We start from the raw sequence: 23,345 nt of genomic DNA on the forward strand, positions 1-23,345 counted from the left end.
TTCAAAAGAATAAAAGCCTATTTTATAGCTTGCCTTATATAAATATTTCTCCCCATAAGAACTTATACTTTATATTGATTCTTTCTTCTTTGTTTTTTTTTTTTTTTTGTAATGACAAAATCCGTTCTTTAACCTTTTTCAAGAAAATGGAAACAAAGTGAATAAAATAAAGGCGAAATGTCTATTAGTCAATCAGTCATTTAACATTCAACAGATTCAATCTAAGCAAGTCGTTTTGTTATTTAGGGAAAACGGTAGGTAGCACCATGAAAACTGATTTATTCAACGGGTCATAGTTTTCCTTTCCTCGTTTGTCTACCCCGGACTTTACTTTTTATGAGCAACTCGGCGGGTGTTTCTAGAAAAGCAGAGAACGCTTACTCTTCCAGTGCACCTGGTCCTTGCTCCCTGTTTTTAGTGGAGTCCGAGTTGCTCATTTACTTTTGTTACTTTGTATGTATAATTTTAGTTATTTTATGTTCTTTGTTGCGTATGCCTGTTTTCCATGTCTGGTCTTTATCCCTGGATTACATTCTTTTGATTACCGCTATAACCTTGCTTCCCTTGATTACTCTTTCTAATAGCCGACAATACTAACCTTTTCAAGTTTTTCAGTAATTTCTTATTAAAACTAGGACTCCAAAACCATACGTGAGTTTTTTATTTATGGAATAATAGCCGAAATACGTACAAAAATGTACAATTTGTACGTTTGATTCACTTCTTGCTTGGCCTAGGGTACTTAAGTAATGAAAAAAACAATTGTTTGGAAATAAAGTGAAGTTTTATTTTTTCTTAGTAAATGTTAAAATCAGCATTCTAACTACACAATATAATTGTGTGGTGTGTCCTAACCAATACAATGCTAACATGTATCTTCTAATATAGTTATTTTTAAATCAAGCATCCAAATAAATAAGGCTGTTGTGCTGCAACAGGGCCTAGTTTTCAAGTAAAACCTCTAAAACCTGGCATTTGACATCTTTTTTTGATTGATTAAACCTATAAAAGACAGCGTACTGCATTTAATACACTATAAAACACAATTTGCCACCATACTACCACAATACATGTTTATGATATTCATATTTTATTATGCTTTGAAAACTAGGCCTTGGACTGATTGAATGACAATTTAAGGTTTACTGGAAGAAGTACGTCCCACGCTATGTGAAAAGTTTTGATTCCAGACGACTAATCTTAAACTACAATATTTATCGAAACAGTAATTTGCACAAAGGTTGTCCAAAACAAGGTCAACATGAATGATACTATTCACAAATATGCTACAAAAGTAATCAAGGGAACAATGATTCTAGCGGGAATCAAGAGCATGTAATCCAGGGACAAAGACCGGGCATGGAAAACAGACAAACACGACAAAGAACATAAAGTAACTAAATTCAAAAGTAAATTAGCAACAACTCGGACTACACTAAAAATTGGGAGCATGGACCAGGTGTACCGGTAGGGTAATAGTACTGTGCTTTTCTAGAAACAATCTCCAAGTTGCTCATAAAAAGTCAAGTCGTTGGTACACGAAGTGAAGCTTCAAATCAACATTCTAACTACACATTATGATTGTGTGGTGTGTACTAACCAATACAAATGCTAACTTGAATCTTCTAAGATTGTTATTTTCAAATCAAGTGTCCAAATACATAAGAGATGGCGCTGCCTCATGACATAGTTTTCAAGTCAAACCTCTAAAATCTGGCACTTAACATCTATTCTTGATTGATTAAAACCTCACTGGTTCTAAATTTCAAATTTATTTCAAAACAACATTTTAAAAATTAATTCAATTTTAATTAAATCCAAACTATTGGAAAAAGCATTTTGAGCCTAATGGTGAAAACAAGACGAAAAATCATATATGAGTAATCAATATGCATGTAGTATTCACTGAAATGAGATAACCCTTCGGCGTTTACATTATTTCGAGGAAGGTGATATACGCAGACACACACAACGCCAATTTTAAAACAATTATCGAAAATAAACTACGTTCTTTCAAGGATGCCATTTCCGTCTCGCATGCGATAAAGGATAAATAATTGAAAGCTAAACACGAGGTAACAGTCAAGGAAATAACGGTTGCTGATTTTGCAAGTCGCTTGTTTGGCTGAAATGAGGATCAGAATCCGCACTCGGCACGGGATGGTGGCTCTTAAATTAGGTAAACCCGAAAAATAGAAACGATAAGAAGACAGAAAAAAATAATGTTTTTAAGAGATGAATATTACTTAGAATAAATTAGATAAACATGACTATCTTGTGTGTGATTATAAATGTTTGCGATTAAAATAATATAGAAACGTGTTATGGAAAATATGTGGAATCTACCGAAAATACAGCTACATTTCGCGCGCTTTTCACACTTCTCATAAGTCATCCTTTACTGCTGTACAAATTTAACGAAACCTTACAAAAAGGAAAGTCTCCATATAAAGATGCCTATCAAAATCAACTTATTCTCAAATATCATGAGAGTAAAATAACTAGACTTTAACGTTTTGGTCAATATTTTTCATTGGCACAAGTCTTCTTATACCTTTGGGTTTAGATGAAACTTTACTGAATTAAACTACACTATATAATGATATGCATGAATAAATGTGATTCCAACACAAATATATAATGTAACAGTTTTGGTCCACATTTATCGTGAGCATACCTCGTAAACAACTTCATGGGTTTAAATGAAACTTAACACAAAGCAAAAAACAACATTGACAGATGTGTTGAAAGGAGTATATTAACTGTCTTATTATCCCCTCGCCAACACAATTGCGATGGGATATAGTATGGCAACCGCCCGTCCATACTATATTTGTGACGTTACACTCTACAATCAACGTCCTTCAAAAGCACCACACAACAGCAGACGTTCGTTTTCTTACTTACTTACCGCTGCGGACAGACCTTTCAAAATGCTCCGACATAATCCCAACCAAACGTCGTTTTACAATCGAATAATGATGGACACTTTAAACTAGATATAATTCTTGAACAAAAAATAATAATAATTTAGATTGCCAATTATCATTTTTGTTGAGGTAAACATTTCTATCTTCACACTAACACAATTACTCCAACATATCAGTTTAGTAGCAACCTGAAAAATTGAATAATTACTTTACTACTTTCACAAGAACGAATTTCGTTCAGGAGATTACCAATTCTCATGAAGCATTTATAGTTGCGACTCTTACATTTTCATGGCAATAAAAGAAGATATATACAGTTACTGAAACTTAAATCTGTGACAAACGTATAGAATCACTCAGTCTCTCCTTCTTTGTACGTCCACGTTTTTTAAAGCATTTATCTTTTGAAAAACTGCAGTCTTTTTTAATCTACCGGCTTTGTTTTCACTTATATATTTATATATATAATTTGTTGTGACATGCATCAATAAATTGATCCTATAACCTACATAATAACACCTAAATGAACTATCCCGTACTACCATACATCATGTACTAAGTTACAGCCCTAAATTAATCCTACGAGGAAGAATGACCCGACCAGCGAAAGCTATATTTTTATATAGCCAAGCTGGTCGAGTGGTCTAGGGCGCTGGACTTTGTGCAGGCGGTGTTGCCATAGATGCCACTGCATTACAAATTTGACAGTTCCAACATTGTAGGGAATTTTGCAGACCTTTCTATCTATCTATCTATATATATATATATATATATATATATATATATATATATATTTAAGGTTGATAAGAATATATATATATATTCTTTTCAACCTTAAACCAAATATTCGAACCCTGTCTGATGATATAAGGGGGTAACAGAACGAAGTGGCATGAAATTGATGGAAAACTAGTGATATAAAGTGAATATGATTGTTCAAATTATTACACGAAGAACAAATACACTTATTAAAAAGGAATTATTGCAGGTCGTACATATTAAGCTGAGTAGAATATTAAAATGTTTGATCGTATTGCGTTTTACTGTAATTTATGATATTAGAAGATTTAATTGTATAAAGTCAGTATCGACATCTAATTTTAAATTTTATTAACTATTCAAGATAATGTTATATCTAAGCCGACTTTTCCATTTGATCCCTCATGAGAATCAACATCACACGTGAATATGTATCATCAGCCGTTATTATTGTACCTGGTTACAATATAACCCTCATGAGGCAACCAACGGCAAGATCAAATCTAAGAGCAAATCTATTTTTACTCATAGATTTGAGCCCAAGTGACTTTTCTTCTATAAAATTCTTGATAGATTTTTTTTAATACATAAATGTAGATTTGAACGTTTTTCGGCATAACTCTGTTGAATTGCATGTTGTAAACTGATATGAATCTGATAACACTATCTGATTGCATGTAGTTGGAACATTTAGTCGCATTATTATTGTGTATTACATAAAAAAGGTGAAATAAAATACATTAGACTAACAGAAGTAAAGCTGAGATGACATTAGCATTATAATACTCCCTATTCAATATTAAATCTATACTATACAATACATTTTCTATCGTTCACCAGTTTTAGTTTTCTTTTATCGAGGCTAAAAACTTTTATTCCGGTAATCCATGAAAACGATTGCAGTTAAATAATCTTAATAGAATTTTTTTTTTTTTTTTTGTCATGCGAATTGATGTTGATTTACCTGTGATATGATCTCATATAAGTTCCATATATATTCTAATATTATAAGGTACACACCTTAATTTGGCCATATTTTTTTTGCAAATGATCGATTATTCGTTGATACCAGGAAAACAATGACATGTTCACATGATACATTTAATGTCGTTGACAGAACATGTATACCACTGAAGCTGTTACATATTGTCATACAAAATTTAGCGTGATATTAATATTTCCCCAACGTGGAAAGGTCGGATTTCCTTCACTCTTCTACAGGTATTCTATAATGTAAGCATGGCAATCCTAGAGTGATGTCACATCGATGTAGTCCCTACGTTCATACTTAAGGCGCACCTTCCACCAAACGTGTAAACAAAAAGTAATTTCTTTCATCACAAAGACGACTGACTGGACGTCACTGATTTTAACTGCTACCTGAGGCTTTTCGAGAGTTAATCATGAGAGTTATGGATTAAAATAATTACTGCATGACTATCACTGTTATCAAATAACTGCCAAGTTCCTAGAAATACCTTATCAATTCCACTTCAGACTCGCATTGATATCATATATCCGGTTGAAATAACAGTCATGTAGTTCAACAATTTTGCCTAATTTAGTGCTGTAAATTCTCATTGGTTTTTGACTTGGCTTTCATGTCTTTCTTTGGACTTGTTTTAAGCCAATTTTAATTGAAGATGAACAAGTTAGATATATGTTTTTTGATAAAGTGGATATAATTGGATGTACAATATCTACCTGTTGGAAATGCTTTTCTACATTGATTATCAATTAAACACTGTTTGCACTCCATTTTCACATTTGTTAATTAATCATTTGGACTTAGTTTCCATGGAAATAAAGGTTACTTGACGGATACATTAAGGTAGATTACTCAAGATGGTCAGACCCCGAGGTAGGCATTTTTTGTATTATTTAATTAAAATTTAAGTAGTTTTATTACTGCTCTAAGTATTAATTATTAAATAAGGGAAGATTTCTAGTACCGTATTGTTTTCTTTAATATAAAAAAAGAAAACGAAGTACATATATATCGATGCTATTTTCTTTATACAGACACGTCTTGTACCGTTTTGAATCAATTTCAGTGATGATCAACTAAAGTGATCTTCATGCATCTGAATAACCTTTACAGTTCAACCGTTCACATAAAAGATAGTATAGTCATACAATTAAACACATTATCTTTAAATCTGATTAATATTTTTCAAAAACTCTTTCTTCACTGATATACTTTTCATTCCATTTCAAAATAATTGCATTAAAACCTTGTCTTTTTTTCTTCACTTATGCGCTTTACCAAAAGCAAAATTATACTAAAGAATTTTCTTTGTTAACTAAAAATTGCATGTGCTGTGTACTTTGTAAGAAGTCATGTCATTTTGAAAATACGTATTCTTATTTTTTGTAATACTGATTCAGTTCTTAAAGTTCTGCATCTACCAATTTTCCTAAGTTTAAGATAGTTTTCTTCAACCAAGATTGGCTTCTATTGCAGAACGTACGTTTGAATGACGGAATCTTACGATAAAAATAATGACAACGTTTGGTTAATTCGCGTCAGTAGTATCCCGGAATATGTATATAACTAATATTTAGATTATGATCTTCCGACATATTTGATTTTAATGCTATTGATGAAAGGTTACTCCTTGAAACCCCTGTACCACATATCGAAATTTACAATATATAAAACTGGAATTTTTCGTATCTTAACACCCCGGTTGTTCAGTTCTAATTTAAATTCTTTATTTGTAATACCGACTATTGAAGCGATTTTGTTATGTTAAAACATTTCGGCTGGTAGTTTAAAAGTTTGTGACATGTAGATATTCTTTTAAGTATAAAAACAGCTTATCTAACTGAAATATCCTGAAGGATTGGTGGCAATGAATACAGTTTCAACTGTTTAGAAAACTCTTTGTTGGATGTTTGGATGTTTTGGATATATACACTTACAGGAACCGATTCAATATTTGCTGTTAATATTAGTATAATCCAGACAAATCGTACAAATCATTGTATGGAATCAACTTCCTTGAAAGGATACCGGTTCATCTTTAGGACGACAAAATTATTTTATCACGAAAAAATGACTTGTCTGAAATAAGATAGGTAAGACAAATCTGAGAGTATCACGTCAGATTAGCTTTGAATAGAGTAACAAAAACTGCTGTTAGAAATTGAGTAGATTTAAAAAAAAAAAAAAAAAAAGACATATACAAAATTTAGAAAACAAAATTAGCAAAGTATTTATATATATTTTGAAGGTGAGTTCAAATGTAAATTATATTGAGCCCAAAAGTGTAACTTCAATATAACGAAACTTTAGCGATACCATACAACGGTAATTTTATAGTTGTTGTTTCAATAATTCATTTACATTAATGGTTATCAAACATTTGACCGTTCCCAAATCGATAACAGAAACAATTAAAAAAACTTTTTATTCTCTTGAGGAAACTTCCATAAATTAATGCGGTCCACATATACCTCTGCAATTAAGTAGTAACAGTGATATTAAAGCTGATTACTGATTTTCAATTGGCACATTGAAATGTCAAACAATATGACATTTTCACACGAATTTAATCCAGCTGGCTTTAGATGTATTTGATTTGAAACTAGACTTTAATTGATTCTTTTCGGGAGATTATAAGCAAGTTTCAATGCCTCTTCTGAAATCGTTAAACAAGGGAGCTGTAAAAGAAGCTTATATATTTCATCTCACTTTTGTAATTTGATTTTTTGATTATCCGATCTGTAGATGTTATAGGAAAATGCTAGGCTTTTAATTCACTACGTCATAACATATATAAAATATTTAATGTGGTCGGATTTTATTCATAATAGATATCAGAATACATTTTAAAATTGTGGAAATTCACGGCGCCTAAGATCACAGTGATAATTGTTACGTTGTCAGGTTAAATGCTTATACATCTTCTTTCCAAAGTTTATTAAATGTTAAGGTTCTTAGAAAGTCAAAACCGTGGGTACACACATTTGCACATAAAATTCTTAATGTTTTCATATAGTTAATATACTAAAACTTTCTAAATCGCCAGTTTGTCAACACATTTTTTTCTTTTCATCCAAAACATAGTTTTATGGGTCCTTTCTTTCAGATGATTTGATGTTGATTCGGGATGAAGACATACTCTTCATTCACTGTTTCAGTATTTTTGCAGTTTTGAAGTGCATATGTTACCAAAAAATGTATTTGTATAAAAATTTAGAACTTAGAATTTTCACATAGGACAATTGCATAAAGTATTCAAAATACACACAAAAAACACTTTCCAGAACGTTTTTGCGTATACTATTTTGGAATAATGTATGCAGGGGTTATTGATTTTGACTTCGAACTTCATTCACAGTATGTTATATCTGCTAGCATTAATACCTACAGTTCTTTCGTTATCTGTGCATTCAGATTTTAAAAACAAAAACAAAAAATGTAAATAATGTTATACATTCAGTGTTTACTGTAAATAAAATGTTATTAAGGCTGTCCATGTAAAATTCAAGCAGATCCAAAGATATAGGTGGTATATTTTTTGTTCCAATGTCATGCAAATACATATAGCCTAGCTGGCCGAGTGGTCTAGGGCGCTTGACTTAGTGCAGGCGGTGTTGCCATAGATGTCACAGCGGTACGAGTTCGAGTCCCACGGAGGGAACGACCAAAAAGTTGCTTTGCTAATGTGACAGTTCTAACATCGTTGGGAATTTTTCAGACTTCAGACCCTTACATATATATATATATATATATATATATATATATATATATATACTTCACTAAGACCATCATTTAACTTTGAGAAAGGGTAAATTTAATTTTTTGTCATTTGTCACCCACTACCTGGTTTTTGTGTTGACACCCTCTTAATTATCTAATGCTACTACATTACCAAAAGGTCTTACATTTCGAACTTTATAAAACGTAAAGCGTAATCATTATACAAAAAAAACGACTGATTTTTAACAATCTTTATGCGATAAAGTTTCAAACTGATATCTTCAGTTACTACTTACCTACAATTTGCTTCTCCTTCGCTATTGCACAGTTGAAAAACGAGAATATGTCGAAATCTATTCAATTAAAGATTCAGTTTTATATTACTTCATTGCTGATAACGAGGTCAATCATTGGCATATTTACTTTTAATTACTTGAAAATGGAAAAGTAGTAAAATTCCCGTGGAGGCAAATCTCCAGCTCAACAAGTTTTTATTAGATTAACTGTTATGAGCAAATAAGTGCGACAGGTTTCCTTAATGCAACTTATAATGTTTCTCAATCTAAAAACATAGGTTTAAAATTTGCAAGGAAAGATGCATTATTTTCTCTTTTGTTTATAAAACGATTGCAAGTCTTTGTTAGTGTTTATAAATATTTAATTACTTTTTTTATATAAAAACATCATATCAAAGCACGAATATCAAAAAAACGATTAAGACGTAAAGACAGTAAATACCTTTTTGTCATATTGTTTTTCGTGTATGACGAAAATAATATTCGTATTCTCAAATCTAAAACTTGATAAAAACTACGTATATAACAATCATATAAAAATAAAAAATGTAGGTTGAATAATATAAAGCTAGAAATATTCTTAGAATAAATTGACAGACAACCATCATCTTTGCAAGTAAATTTGAATGAAGGCCACTGTGTATTGGATCTGGAGTGAAGCACTCGTTTGGTAGCATTATAACTTTATGCGGTTTTTATATTATTATCACGTGATTATGATTTTTTGACGTAACAACTGTGTTTAATGGTGACGAATCAGAGTAAACAATCCAATTTATATGTGAAAGTCGTATTTACCTTTAAAAACAACAACTGTATTTTTCACTAGAATAAATTAAAGTTAACAAGAGAATAGCATAACGAATCAGTTTAAGGTGATGGCCTACGGAGACCAAGCATGAGTATTTTTAAATTCATAGCATTTAAAAATTGATTTCATGATTTCCCAAGATCAATGCAAATCTGTTGAGAAACTATTTACTAGTTACACACTTAAAGTAAAGAAGTTTGAATGTTAGAAGCGTGACAAGTTAACCAATTAAAACTCTTCCTTAAATACTCAGTAATAATCAAGGTATTTAACGACTTGACGTCTCATTAATAACGACGCAATCATATCACTTATCAAATTGAAGTCAGGTACTAATATCATGAAATTACCAAGATAAACTGTATTATTTGTAAAGGCTATTTAGTGTATATAATAATGATGTTTGTTTTAAACTGTTTTGTTTTACGTTCTTCAAAGAAAAAAAGATGCGTTATTGTTTGTTCTGGTAAAATATGGAAGATTTACCATAACATAACCAGGCTATAAATAGAAGTTCTGTCAACAATTTCCTTTTATCTTTAAAAACTGTATAAAACTAATTTAGTGCTCTTCCAAATGACACTATTAGAATCAATGAAATATTTTGAAGTGTCAAAGCGATCAAAGAAAAGATAAGAAATAGAATATTAGCTTATGATTACATGAAATACAATAGTCCCATTATAACCAAACGTTTTATTGGTATAAAGAGATGCTGGTTAGACATTCTAGAACAGACAGTTGTCAATGTGTTTTTTATAAACAAATACTGATGTTATCCTTGGAAAATTAAACCTAAACCTTTGTTCTAGTTTAAACTTCCAGTGTATTGATTAGTATCAGTAAATTGAGTATCAATTTTCTACGCTAACCATGATAAACATATCGACAAATGATTAACAGAGAGTTCAAAGATTTAGATCTCTATGAATAACTCAGTATTTGATATAATATGACTATTAATGTTCCTCTCAATTAATTGTACCTGTGGTCAAACCTTACATTTGTTCTAATATCATAAATGATATGGATAAATCTCTTTAGAGTGTCTTTAATGTTCATATAGAACATTAAAAATTTATTTTGTTAATATCTTTTTTCATTTTTTTTATTGAGTTTTATTTTTGCAGTTTTTTCAAGCTGGTGAAAAAGTGTATTTATGTCGTATATAGTTAATTCAATGTACACCATAAATGATTTGTAAGTAATGCTTCAAATGTGTCTCCAAACAACCATTTCACATTTGTCCAGTTTAAAGAAAATTTCTATAGATCCAAACGTGTTGAGATTAAGAAATTAAAATAAAGAAATTGAGGGGTTTTTTGTATAGTTGAATATCAATTTTGAAAGTTTGATTTTGATTTATTTATTATTAAATCGCTTTAATTTGTTAAAACCTTGTTCGGTCAATTTTATATTTTTGAATTGTTCAAGCGACTTGACGTGAAAGTGTAATCAAGGGAACCAAGATTTTAGCGGATATCAGAAGAATGTAATTCATTGTAACCTTTACTTTGTTGAACTTGATTTGCCCTAGGTAAATACCAGCTTTGCTTTTTTTTTCTTCAAATGGAAAAAATACCTGATGGGAGTTTTAGTATGTGACCACTGGAGTGTGATAGAATAATAATAATAATAAAAAACTCAGGTACTGGTACAATCAATAATAAAATAACACAATGCTGATTTCCCATTGTGAAACATTCTCATGAAATTTATGATACATGTAATCTGATATATGTAATCATAATTTCATAGAAGAAAATTGACATGAGAAATCTGAATGAGTTGATCTTTGCAATCAAGTGTGTAATAAAATACGTGCTTAGTATTATTTCACATTAGCTTATCCCAATTTCAGAATTTTCCATTTTAAAATTGTAATTTCAACCATACCCTACAATTCAGGATAATTCAATAAGGGCTGTATTAGTGCATGAATTTGTTCATTCTCATGTGCTGAAGATGGCATCAATATATATATATATGATGTTCATGTATTTGTAATTTAGAATATTTGATGAGCAGTTGGTAGCTAGGTGTTCGTTTAGCATTCTTGAAACTTATTTACTAAAATGTATTACAACATTTTCCATTTTAATGGCATGACATCGTGTACATGTATACAGTCAGCTGGTATATTTCAACACAGTGATTTTCGCGGCGTGTTTTGACATCTTTTCTAAAAAGGCCAAAAAAAATTCCGCGCAATATTTATCCTGGGATCAAGTAATTTGTGCTCTTCCATCCATCCAAAAAAACATGAAATGCAAAACTTTTTCATACACCTTTTTTGCTTAGAAATCGCCAAATTTTACATCCGTCAAAACAACCCGCCATACAGAACCTAGCGAATATGTCAACAGTTAGAGAATATTTTGTGATTTTTTGCACATTTATTCCAAGGAAGATGGCTTCAGTAAAAACGGCTCTAGTATGATTAAATATGGGTTATAAATTCCCTACTTTCACCTATTTAACTGAATGGTCGAAGGTGTGTATAATTGACCACAGATTTTAAGATCCATTTTTTCCCTTATATAAATGAGTTTACTTAGTAAAACTGGTGTTTACCTTGGACTAATCCAGTTCAACAAGGCCAGAGACTACGTTAAACTCGTTTTGAGATATGCAATATATTTGTCAATGTAAAAATACACTGGACTCAAAGTATCGAGTATGTTTTAGCCATAAAGAGGCATAAAACATAACGGTTACTTAACTAACGCAATAAAACATTATACAATAATTTACCATTCAAACATTGACGGCAGATAGAACCATAATCATCTGCAGACTTATTCTAAACTCCTTTGAACTCATTTATATGTGAAGAGAACTACTATAATTGTAATGATTCACAAGTACATTATGATATGTCCTTCAATTGTCCTTAAAAAGATACCATGATATCAATTAATGATATAACTGGTTACACGCTTTCCGATTGGATAAAAAAATGTGTCCATCATCTCATAGACCAATTTTTGTGACGTGACTATGACGTTATCAAACGTTTTTAATGATTAACTCATTTAATTTTGATACTAAAATCAAATTATAAGGAATGACTGTTATGTTTTTTCGGTCTTTTTGAAATAATCTCGGTGCCCGTAGGTTATCGAGTTTGCGCCACGTGATTGACGTTACTTCTTCACACACCGAAAAAAATAGTCCTTCCTTGATTAGTTTATATGAATTTTAAAGCATATTTTATCAAATAACAACAATTTATGAACATAACCATTTATTGGCCTCGTGTCAAAAGGTCCAATAAAGAGGTTACACATTTAACAATTATGATTTTTTAGCTGCAGAAGTTTGAGTAAACGTATCAATATTTACTTTACTAAATGAACGTCTTATAGTATTTTCACTACAATAACGCTAGTAACCGCTAGTAAGAGAAAACGTCTTTGTTTCAATATGGAAGATATACTGTACACACGTATAACAAATTATGAGTAAAAATATACCAAAAATACATATCTTAGACCGCTCGATGACATGCACGTAAAAACATATTCAACTAAAAACTTAACTTCAGTAAATCGACGAATTTGCCATTTAGATATAAAGTACAACGCTTGTAGACCATTCTGGCACTGTAGTAAAGAAAACGAAACAAAAACATATTAATAAACGCGCGAAATTGGCGTAAAGGGGTTCATATATATAAGAAATGTTTATTTTTGCTAGATTCTTCTGGCAAGACCGTATGTTACTTGTGATAAATATCAAATCTCCAGAAACACTTGTGACATTGATTTGATGCTCAGAGTGAGACTGCAGACATTCTACTAGGTGTATCCTGGTTTAAATATCATATACAGAGCAAAGGTGTTTTTTGATTACAAGAACTATACCTTACAATATTATGTTAGGGGTAATTACGATATCTAGGGCGAGCATTTGTCAAGAAAAAAAAACCAAAAATATCAATAATTTGGGAGTTGACTAAATTACTCGGACTGGATTATGTTGAATTGTATATGGCATTTAAATTTCGTCAATTCAAACTCATTCTGAAGATGCATTCTAAGTGAATATATCTACATTATAGGCCTTCAGGATGTATGGCTATAGTTTTGATTGATACATTGCTCTAATCAGGCTTCGTTTGAAGTTTTATCAATATCATAAATGAGGTGAATAGTTTTAATTTAGTGTACGTTGGTATCTGTTATCACCCCTTGGGGTAATATCTTAGTATCTTCAATTCTGTCAAGGGATCACTAATTCATCCGTTTATATGATTCACCCATATCATTTATCATATGTTGGAGCTAAAAATGTTAACATTTTTATTTTTTATTTTATTTTATTTATTTTGTTATTTATTTTATTATTATTATTATTATTTTTTTTTTGAGTTATTTTTTTCAAACATTTTGAACATTGATATAAAAGTGATGATTTCATTTCTAATGAAATCCATGCGTCCTCTATTCAATTTGCTTAAATTTATCAATCTATCGACTATATAGATGAATCAAGGTAAGTTAGAAATCCGAACGGTAACATATTGTCTGTACATTTCACTGGCTTGCAGGAGCACAAACAAACATTTTAATCTGCTAACAATTGCAACAAATCCCCGATTTTATCATACATTTATGCTTTCAAGATAAGAGGGGTTAACATTTATAGTAGATGAAAGATTGGTAAACAACAGATATTAGCATCCGATTTTAAACTTGATTCACGAACTTTCTGACATCTTTTTGCACTTCTGTTATGTTATCAAAAGTATGTCATGTTATTCTTGGTTTAAAGACAATCAAGTGAATTTTTTTAAATGATGTATTATTTTGAACAAAAATAGCATAAAAATAGTTTCATGAGTTGTCGACCAATTACTTGTATCTTTTCTTCTGAAGAAACCTTTGGCTCAAGGCCATAGAATTTTCGAATACAATTTGATATTAAATGATCAACTTTCTGGGGTTTTGGGAGCAATTAACACAAACTCTATTTGTGGCAAAATCAGTGCTCAAATTTTCTGATAAATTTGATTTTGCTCATTTCTAACATTGTTTAAAAGATGATTAGTATACTAAAATATGGATGCACCTTCCATTAAAATTATCTCCCTTCACTAATCTGATACCAACATTTTCAAAATTTGCCACAAAAATTGTACATTTATCGAATAGTTGACCCGAGAATTTAAAAAAAAAAAGAAATATAATAGAAAGAACGAACTCTTCTTCATGAAATGATATAATACTTTTTTAATCGTAAATCATACATTTTTTGTCTAGACTTACTTATAACTCCGCACTACATTGAAAGGACTACAATTTTTGGCAAGAACATTTGTAAAACTGTCGTTATTGTCAGTGAAATATTAGTATTATTTTAAACTCCATTTAAGGAGGTAGACCTAGGGTAAGGGAAACAACTCTTACAAATCATTGGGATGTTTGTATGCAGCATTTTACATCAATCTCATGTAAGCATCAAAGTAACTTGAACTGAATTCATTCTGTTTCAAATGAGAGCTTGAAAGGCTTTGGTGAAATTAAATATGATACAAACAAATCACTGATTTAAATAGTTATTTCCCTAACACTAGGTCTACATCCTATCGTTCTTATGGGTTAGGGTAATGACGTTTCAATATGCCAAATGTCCATACATTTGTTTTTGTAACTTTATGGATCAATGATTTTAAAATATGCTTTTCAATCTTTTGTAATTATACAATATACTCTGCAGTTGCACATTTTTCCATAGTGTGCTCTAACATCTGTATTATCTAGATTGCCATGAAAATGTCATAACTGTTACGTGGACTTTTTCGGATGTGCTTACAATCTCAAATTCGACTTACCAACCCAATAAATTTGAAACAACTACACCGTAAAACAAGATGTAATGCGATCGGAATTTTGGAAGGGAATTTCATGTGTGTTAAAATCAATTTCTACAAAGGATGTGTAAAAAGGGTCTGTAGTATCTTACTAACAGTTAACATTTAAAAATCGTCACTTAACAATTGTTATAATAATTTAACTGATATGAACGCCTCTAAATAATCAGAAAATAGACTCCAGATATCAAATAACAAATTATACGTTAAAACATAAACAAAACAAATAGCTGCAGAAATCTAAATTAGTTTAGGTTAGTTACCTACGTTATTGAGCATCCATCTTTACACTCTATATCTAATTACAACTATTGTGTGGATTGTATACTAAAAACCATAATATTCTGCAATATCAATCACTCCTCTCACTAAAGGACAAAGCATATTATTAATGTTAAACAAGTTTGATTATCTATCTAAAAAGGCTATCCAAAACTTCAATTCCATTTAAAAGTTCAGCAAAATGCCTCAATATTCCAAATCACCGCGAAAACTTCAGCAACAGTTACTGATCTGGTATGATAAGGACTCTGCCGCTTAGGAATGAGATATGTATTTAATCGAATGACATCAATATGTTATGGAACTATAAATGGCTGCTCCGTGAAAATCATGAATAATAGTGCGATTTGCTTCTGTGTGAACGATACAGAGTGATATTTGATGCATTTTGCTTTATGGAATACCAGATCAATATAAATTGGAATGTTTTAACCTTTCATTTGTATCACGTAACAATTTCATTCCGTTAAACAAAGAAAAGATACAAAAATAACTTGGAAGTATTTATGACTGGGTTAACAATGCATAGGAGAGGTGTCCACTTTGTACCACGTAAGTAAAGAGACGATCGAAACATTTAAAACAAAATATAAGGTTTTGCACTTAACTAATAATCATCAGTACTCTACTTTTTTATATTTAGAATTTGTCAGCATGATTGTGTATTGTTAACGTATTTCTCTCCTTATATTCACTTGGTCAATCGAATGTTATGTGAGACGTCTCGTGTTCGATTTCAAACATGACGTCATAATGATAATAGTGATTTTAATTATTAAGATGGTAGTCATCAATACGTATCACTTGGGATTAAAAGTTGGTTTTAGATGATTTATCCAGGCAGAATATAAATGGTCCTGAGAATAAACTCTTTACAAAAATACTCATACTTCTTTTATTTGAATACTGACTACCATGGTCCTGGATGAGAGTTGTACATTGATTACATTGAAACTAGTAATTTGGAGTAACATCTAAAGAATGTAACTGATTCTTACTAGACAAATTTGGGTTGAATTAGTGCATCGATTGTTATAATCAGGTTATATACTGAAATAAACCTGACCTTTTGTTACACCGAATGTCGTGGGTGATTTGTGTCACCGGTCATATTTATGCAGGCTTTTTAACTAAAACATGCCATCTCTGGAGACTTGATGACTGGGTTAAGTTCTGTATAATAACATACGTATGAATTTTGATAAGGTATGTTCGTCATATTATCAAGATCTTCAATACATTGAAGTTTCAAACAATTCACAACTCCATATGTATGGATGTCTGGAAACCTATCCTTGTTTACAGTAAGCCATGAAACTAACTGACTAATATTGTATCACTTAACTTAAAAAAGTAAGAAAGAACATGGATATGGCCACGTTACTTTCATTAACTGGAACACAATATAGATAAGCATGATATTTACATATTTTTATCATAATTATTGTTTTAATATTTTTAATTAACAAATAGTGAATTATGTTTTCTTTTATTACCTCATAATCTTTACATTTGAATATATCGAAGATAATAGACAATTTAGCTAAAACCACATTATTCACTTTATTTAATGATATTCATAACAAAAGTCGTAAACCGATTATTTTGTTTAAGGAAAATTAAATACTTTTCGGGGATTTGATATATCGCATCTACCCTAATGAAATTGAGATAAAGAAAACTACAGACACTGGGAAGTCAGCCTATACGACAAACGCTTTTTTTTTATTCCATATGGTCAACTCTACTTTTATCTTCGGCAACATCCCTTCCGCACCTGCATATAGAGTTTTCATATCACAAATTATACGTAATTACCAAAGCTTGTCGTAACTACGAACACTTTTTTGTATTGCGCTAGACTTTTCACAATTAGGATTCTGGAACAGGGTTATGTTGCTACGAGATCAAATTCATCATTACAGAAGTTTTATGGTCGTCATCATGAACTCTTGGATTGTTACGGTGTATGAATCTTCTCCATGAAAACTGATTTGTTCAACCTGTCATAGGTTTTTCTTTCCTCTTTCGTCAACCCCGAACTTAAACTTTTATAACCAGGTGTTTCTAGAAAAGCCGAGGACTCTTCCCTTCCGATGCTCCTGATCCATGCTCCAAGGTTTTAGTGGATCCTAGTTGCTCATTTAGTTCTGTTACTTTGTATGTATTATTTTGGTTGTCAATGTTTTTGTTGTGTATGTCTGTTTTCCATGTCTTGTTTTTGTCTTATATTGATAGACTTTGTTTGCTTTTAAGACACCTTTCTGAATAACCCATTGAACACATTAAACGTTTTGAAAACGAGGCCAGAAAACAACATTTACTTTATATCTAATAAGACGTATAGGACTTTTGTCGACAAATACGAATTCTAAATGTCCCATTTCTCAAAGAGTTTTCCCTCTGAGTCAATGATTTAGTATTTTTTTGTAAAAATAATCCTTCAGTCATGTCGATCTCAATATGATTGGACACTGGAAAGAAAGAGACCAAAAAATTGCTCACACAAATAGAACCAGCTTACGCTTACTTGAATAGTTCATGTTTGGCTCCGAAATTATCTAGAATTTATTATTAGCTTTCGACAAAAAGGATATAAAATGCTTTCCTCAGCCGTACGTAACGTTTTCGTATGTTTAGCTTCTGGGCACTGTTCATAAGTAAACGATTGAACTCACATGTTGCCATCACTGAAAATTTTTACCACAAAATAACATGTTGGACCTATGTGATTATGTATGTTGCAAAAAATGGCTGAAAGTTTCATTTCTATTGTTTTTCTAGAAAAAGACGGCAGTACGCAATATTTGACATGATTTTGTTATATTATGTTTTGTTTTGTTTTTTTCCCAGTATCCCGATCTCTAAAATTATTTCCAAAAAAAGGAGTGCAGGCTTTTTTGTAATTCAGTAATTGTCACAGTATCTATATATTGATTTTTACTACAATGCGCCCTTGCGGAGATTGATTTTTTCAATTGTATGATTTTAATTTCACAAAGTTTTAATACAAAATTTTATTGGTAGTCAGGCAAAAGACGCTCAGAAATAGAATCAGTAACTACGCTTCAAGCTCTCATATAGTTTTCACGTTCAATATCTATCATAATTTATTGTGGAAACAGCTAATATCAAAAACTGAAAGATCAACTACTTCATTCAAAAGTAGAATCAGAAAGCAGGTATACACGTATCTTGCTCTTGTATAGTTCGGAAGTTCAAGGTCTGCCATAATTTATTGTGGATGCAGCTAGTTTTAAAAGCAGAGAGATCAACTGCTTCTTTGTTGTGTATGTCTGTTTTCCATGCCTGGTCTTTGTCCCTGGATTACTTTCTTTTGATTACTGTTATAACCTTGGTTCCCTGGATTACTCTTTCCGATTGATTGATTGTTGGGATTTAACGTCCGAGCAGCAATATTTCAGCTATATTCAGACAATGAACATGAAATGGATGATAAAATGAACATGAATGAAGATGAAATGAAAAAATAAGGGATGGGACACAAGGATAATAGGGTCGACAAATTTAGATTGCCACTAGAAAAAGGGAGGGATGGGTAAGGTCGGGCATTTTAGCCTCCTGTGGCGGGTTCTTTAACGTGCAATGAACGTGGCATCTTTCCAAACACGGTGCACCACTATGGTTTGCGGTCAAGGTTTCCGTATAATAGCCTGACAACCCGAGCATGTAACACGCCAGGGGTACCCCATTCCACCACCTGGGACACACATCCCAGTTGCTCTGTGGCCAGAGCGCCTAGCCACCGCCTAGGTTTCTGAGCACTATTTAGTCGCCTTTTACGACAAGCTTAGCGCTGCTGCAGGCCTATTCTTTTGACACCCGGACCTGCCCGGGGCACTCTTTCTGAAGAAAAGCGTTTCGTGCATTTTAATGGAACATTACATTTTTTATAATATATATATATCAGCTATATATTTAGATAATTTACAATTTCGTCATTTATTGCTACACCAGCTCTGTACTTAGAAAGTTTTAAACTACTCTATTAGTAGTCCAAGGGACATATACATTCTAGATGACCTTCACTGTTTTCGATACCCCTTTTTTCACCTTATTATTATCCATAGAATAAGTATTGACCTGATTACTGCAAAGTACGAAAAGAAATAAAAATCATAATATATCACCAGCGAGAATTTGTTTTTTATTATTATTTTTTACTTTTAGATAATATTTTTGAACTTACTAATAATTTAAACTACTGTTTCGCGATTCTGAACAATCCTTCTAGCGTTTCTACTTTACGCTGAGTCCAGAACATTATAACATGTACTCATTTCTTATGACATTTGAAATTGAAATCCCACTCCTACCAAAAAACAAAACAGTAATTTTATTACGAAAATCCAATTTTGTACCTTTAAATTGTATAGCTGTTAAATTTAGTGAAACCTAGATTAAATTAAGCTAGAAATAAGTTCAAATAAATTACAGTTTTAAGGTATAACAACATTATATTAAACTTAAGATCGTTAGAATTTGCTTATATCTCTGATTTGTTTTGCCATGCAACTTCAACTAGTTGCTTAAAATTTATGATTCTCCACTAAGTTTTAATCAGATGTTTTGGTGGGTTTTTTAACTAGTCACAAGTTCAATTTTATGTTCATGTATGGTTATCTTACAAATCGTTTCTGAAAATAAATATTTATTTTTATTAAACATGGTGTGACTCCTTTGACATTCTTTGGTATAACTTATCTGTGCTTGTTTTTGTTTCCTATTTCGATATTTTTTGTTTTGGAATACTTCTATTGTACAAGCCTATTTTGAATAATAATCTTCCTTAATGATTGTTCTAATGCAGTAAATGAGACGTTACTCCTTAAAACACGAGTGCAACATACCAAAATGTGCAATGGCTATATAATTTGTAATTTTGTATCATGAAAATACAAAAAAATAGCGTTCAAATCTAACATATAATGTCCAATTATCTAGATCATTAAAATTTAAGTAGCTAAAATGATTATCCATACATTTTGCAAGGACGAATCGGGCTTCCTTATAACCAATATATTATCATTTTTTAGTCTTTAAAATAACAATACTATGATTCATATTGAGTCTAATTCTATAGAAGTATGCTTGATAATCATAGTTTCTACGGATCACAGGCGGTTGATGGTAATATTTGGAAATAAATATAATGTTGTGATTAAATGATAGCATTCAAATGATGGCATATTACAGATATTTTCAGTGTACAATAAACTGGGTGTTGTTGTTGTTGTTGTTGTTGTTGTTTTTTGTTTTGTTTTTGTTTTGTTTTTTGTTTGTTTTCGTTTGTTCGTTAATTTTATTTTTGTATAAAAGTAAATTGAGATATCGAAACCAACAATTTATGAAATGGAGTCAAAAGTACCAATATATTTAAAAATGCAATCAGAAAACAAGAAACTGGTCATCATTTTCAGAGCGACAAGTCCTGTGGAGGTTTTGAATTTATGAATAGATAAATTTTAACAAATCTTATAGGGTAAGGGTAGGAAATAATTTGAAACCTTGCATCCATCAAGAAACCATCGTGGTGCCAATTTAAGCAAAGATAAAAGTGCTGTATCAGATTACCAATTTGTGTTCCTAATGTTCATAGTCCAATAAAAGGAGGACTTTACGAAAAAATACGGAACAAAACTTTATTTTTACCTTCGGGGTTCAAACCTTGGTTAATACTTTACAAAATCCGAAATTGCCCATTTTTTTTCTCTGTCAGAAATCAATGAATTTTGTTTTGGTTTTTTTTAATTGTGCCACGAATTGAATGGATAACTCGTTTAGAAGCCTTTGCGATAAAAAGATTAAATTAAGCAACCATTAAGATCACAGTTGAAAATGAAAATATTATTTTAAAAAATATTGCTCATTTGTATTGGGGTAGGGTAGCATTTTTCTTAACAAAAAACATAATACAATTCAATTAAAGTAATCGTTTTCAGGACGAGGTTGAATTAAATGATAAAAAAAAGTCCTATATCAAATTAAAATACCTTACGTTTTGACGTATTACTTTTTACAGTTTGCAGTAATTGTTAAGTGGAAAATACTTCAATCATAAAAGAAGACATATTTAAATACCTAGAAAACATAGTAAGACAAATTCCGCATGGGGCAGTGTTACCCTATATGGCCAATGGACTATATGGATAAATAAGCATTAGGTGAAAAGCCTAGCTTTTTAAAATTCTCAATTCATATAATTTCAGCGAGGAATGCAGACAATTATACAGATTCCCACCACCAGAGAACAACCAGAGACAAAAGAAATGCTCAGAAATTTACTTTGGGAGAAAAGTACCATGGTTTCAATAGATCGGTAGGTCATATCATATTTCACAATCTTTTCATAACTCGTGGATCGTTATGGTGTATCCATCAGCACCATGAAAACTGATTTATTCAACGAGTCACAGTTTTCCTTTCCTCGTTTGTCTACCCCGGACTTGACTTTTTATGAGCAACTCGGCGGGTGTTTCTAGAAAACCAGATGACGCTTACCCTACCGGTGCACCTTGCCCAGTTTTTAGTGGAGTCCGAGTTGCTCATTTACTTTTGTTACTTTATATGTATGATTTTAGTTACTTTATGTTCTTTGTTGTGTATGTCTGTTTTCCATGTCTGGTCTTTGCCCCTGGATTACATTTTTTTGATTACCGCTATAACCTTGCTTCCCTTGATTACTCTTTCATAAGAATATACCACGCACACGATACTGTTATATTGTAATAGTCCATTTAAGCAATGTAGACGATGAAACACGACACTCTACAATATTATGTTATTCAAAAAACTCTGAAGATGTAAAAAAAAAGAAATGTGGTAATATGGTGTGAAGATAAGGAATGCCGTAAACAAAGAGTGTTGTGTATATATAAGGAATGGGTAAACAAAGAGTTAGTTGTGTATATATAAGGAATGGGGTAAACTTACCAGTATATAGTGTGCAGAAAAAAATTTGGGTGAACTCGGTCAGAGTATAGTATGTGTAGATAAGGAATGGAATTGAAGAGTGAATAGGTTTTTATTATGTGTGTGTTGTGTATTTGTATCCATGTAACATTTTAAAATTGAAAGTCATTTCGTGTGATTTAAAGTTGCTAAAATTTTGCAAGAAGAACAACATATAGGTGGGTCAAATGGTATTGATGATTTAAGGAGGTAGACCTAGGTTAAGGGACATAACTCTTGAAATCAGTGGTACGTTTGTACCATATTCAATTTCACCAAAGCCTATCAAACTTTCATTTGAATCAGAATGAAATCAGTCCAAGTTACGTGCGTGAGATTAATGTAAAATGCTGAATATAGACGTTTTAAAGATTTGTAAGAGTTGTGTCCCTTACCCTAGATCAACCTTCTTAAATGGGCATGTTGCACTACTTATGCACTCCCGTGGTGTGTTCCTGTCGTGAGGTTGGACATAAACTTTCCATAATGTTGATGATTAAATGAAATAATATTTTCTGTTTCAATCAATGAGACTTGAATTTATAAATGTTTTAATATTTTAGAACCTTATCTGTAACAACTATTACTTATGATACGCTTCAAATGGTGTTCATAATTTACCGCTATACAGTTAACAAGGGAGGCGAATAAAAATGCATTAATTATGATGCATTTGTCTTTGTTTACAATGAAAATCATCTATTTGTAGAGT

General features: G+C 31.3%; 1 protein-coding gene across 5 annotated transcripts in view; it reads left to right on the forward strand.

Annotated features, from left to right (window-relative positions):
• The window catches only part of LOC148616092 (short transient receptor potential channel 7-like), a 75,167-nt gene that overhangs the window by 23,126 nt on the left and 28,696 nt on the right, over nt 1–23,345 (forward strand). For 2 of the 5 annotated variants that reach the window (XM_088582789.1, XM_088582788.1), the window contains exon 2: nt 21,892–22,001. In XM_088582789.1, the coding sequence (XP_088438915.1) occupies nt 21,892–22,001 (110 nt within the window). Of the gene's footprint in view, nt 1–4,866; nt 5,551–15,679; nt 16,214–16,919; nt 16,966–21,891; nt 22,002–23,345 lie in introns of those variants that run through there. The other 3 variants (XM_088582792.1, XM_088582790.1, XM_088582791.1) reach the window with 3 other exon arrangements.

The sequence above is a fragment of the Perna viridis genome, chromosome 5, assembly GCF_037379345.1.
Source record: "Perna viridis isolate PV_CMFRI_1.1 ecotype Kerala chromosome 5, ASM3737934v1, whole genome shotgun sequence".
Taxonomy (NCBI): Eukaryota; Metazoa; Mollusca; class Bivalvia; order Mytilida; family Mytilidae; genus Perna; species Perna viridis.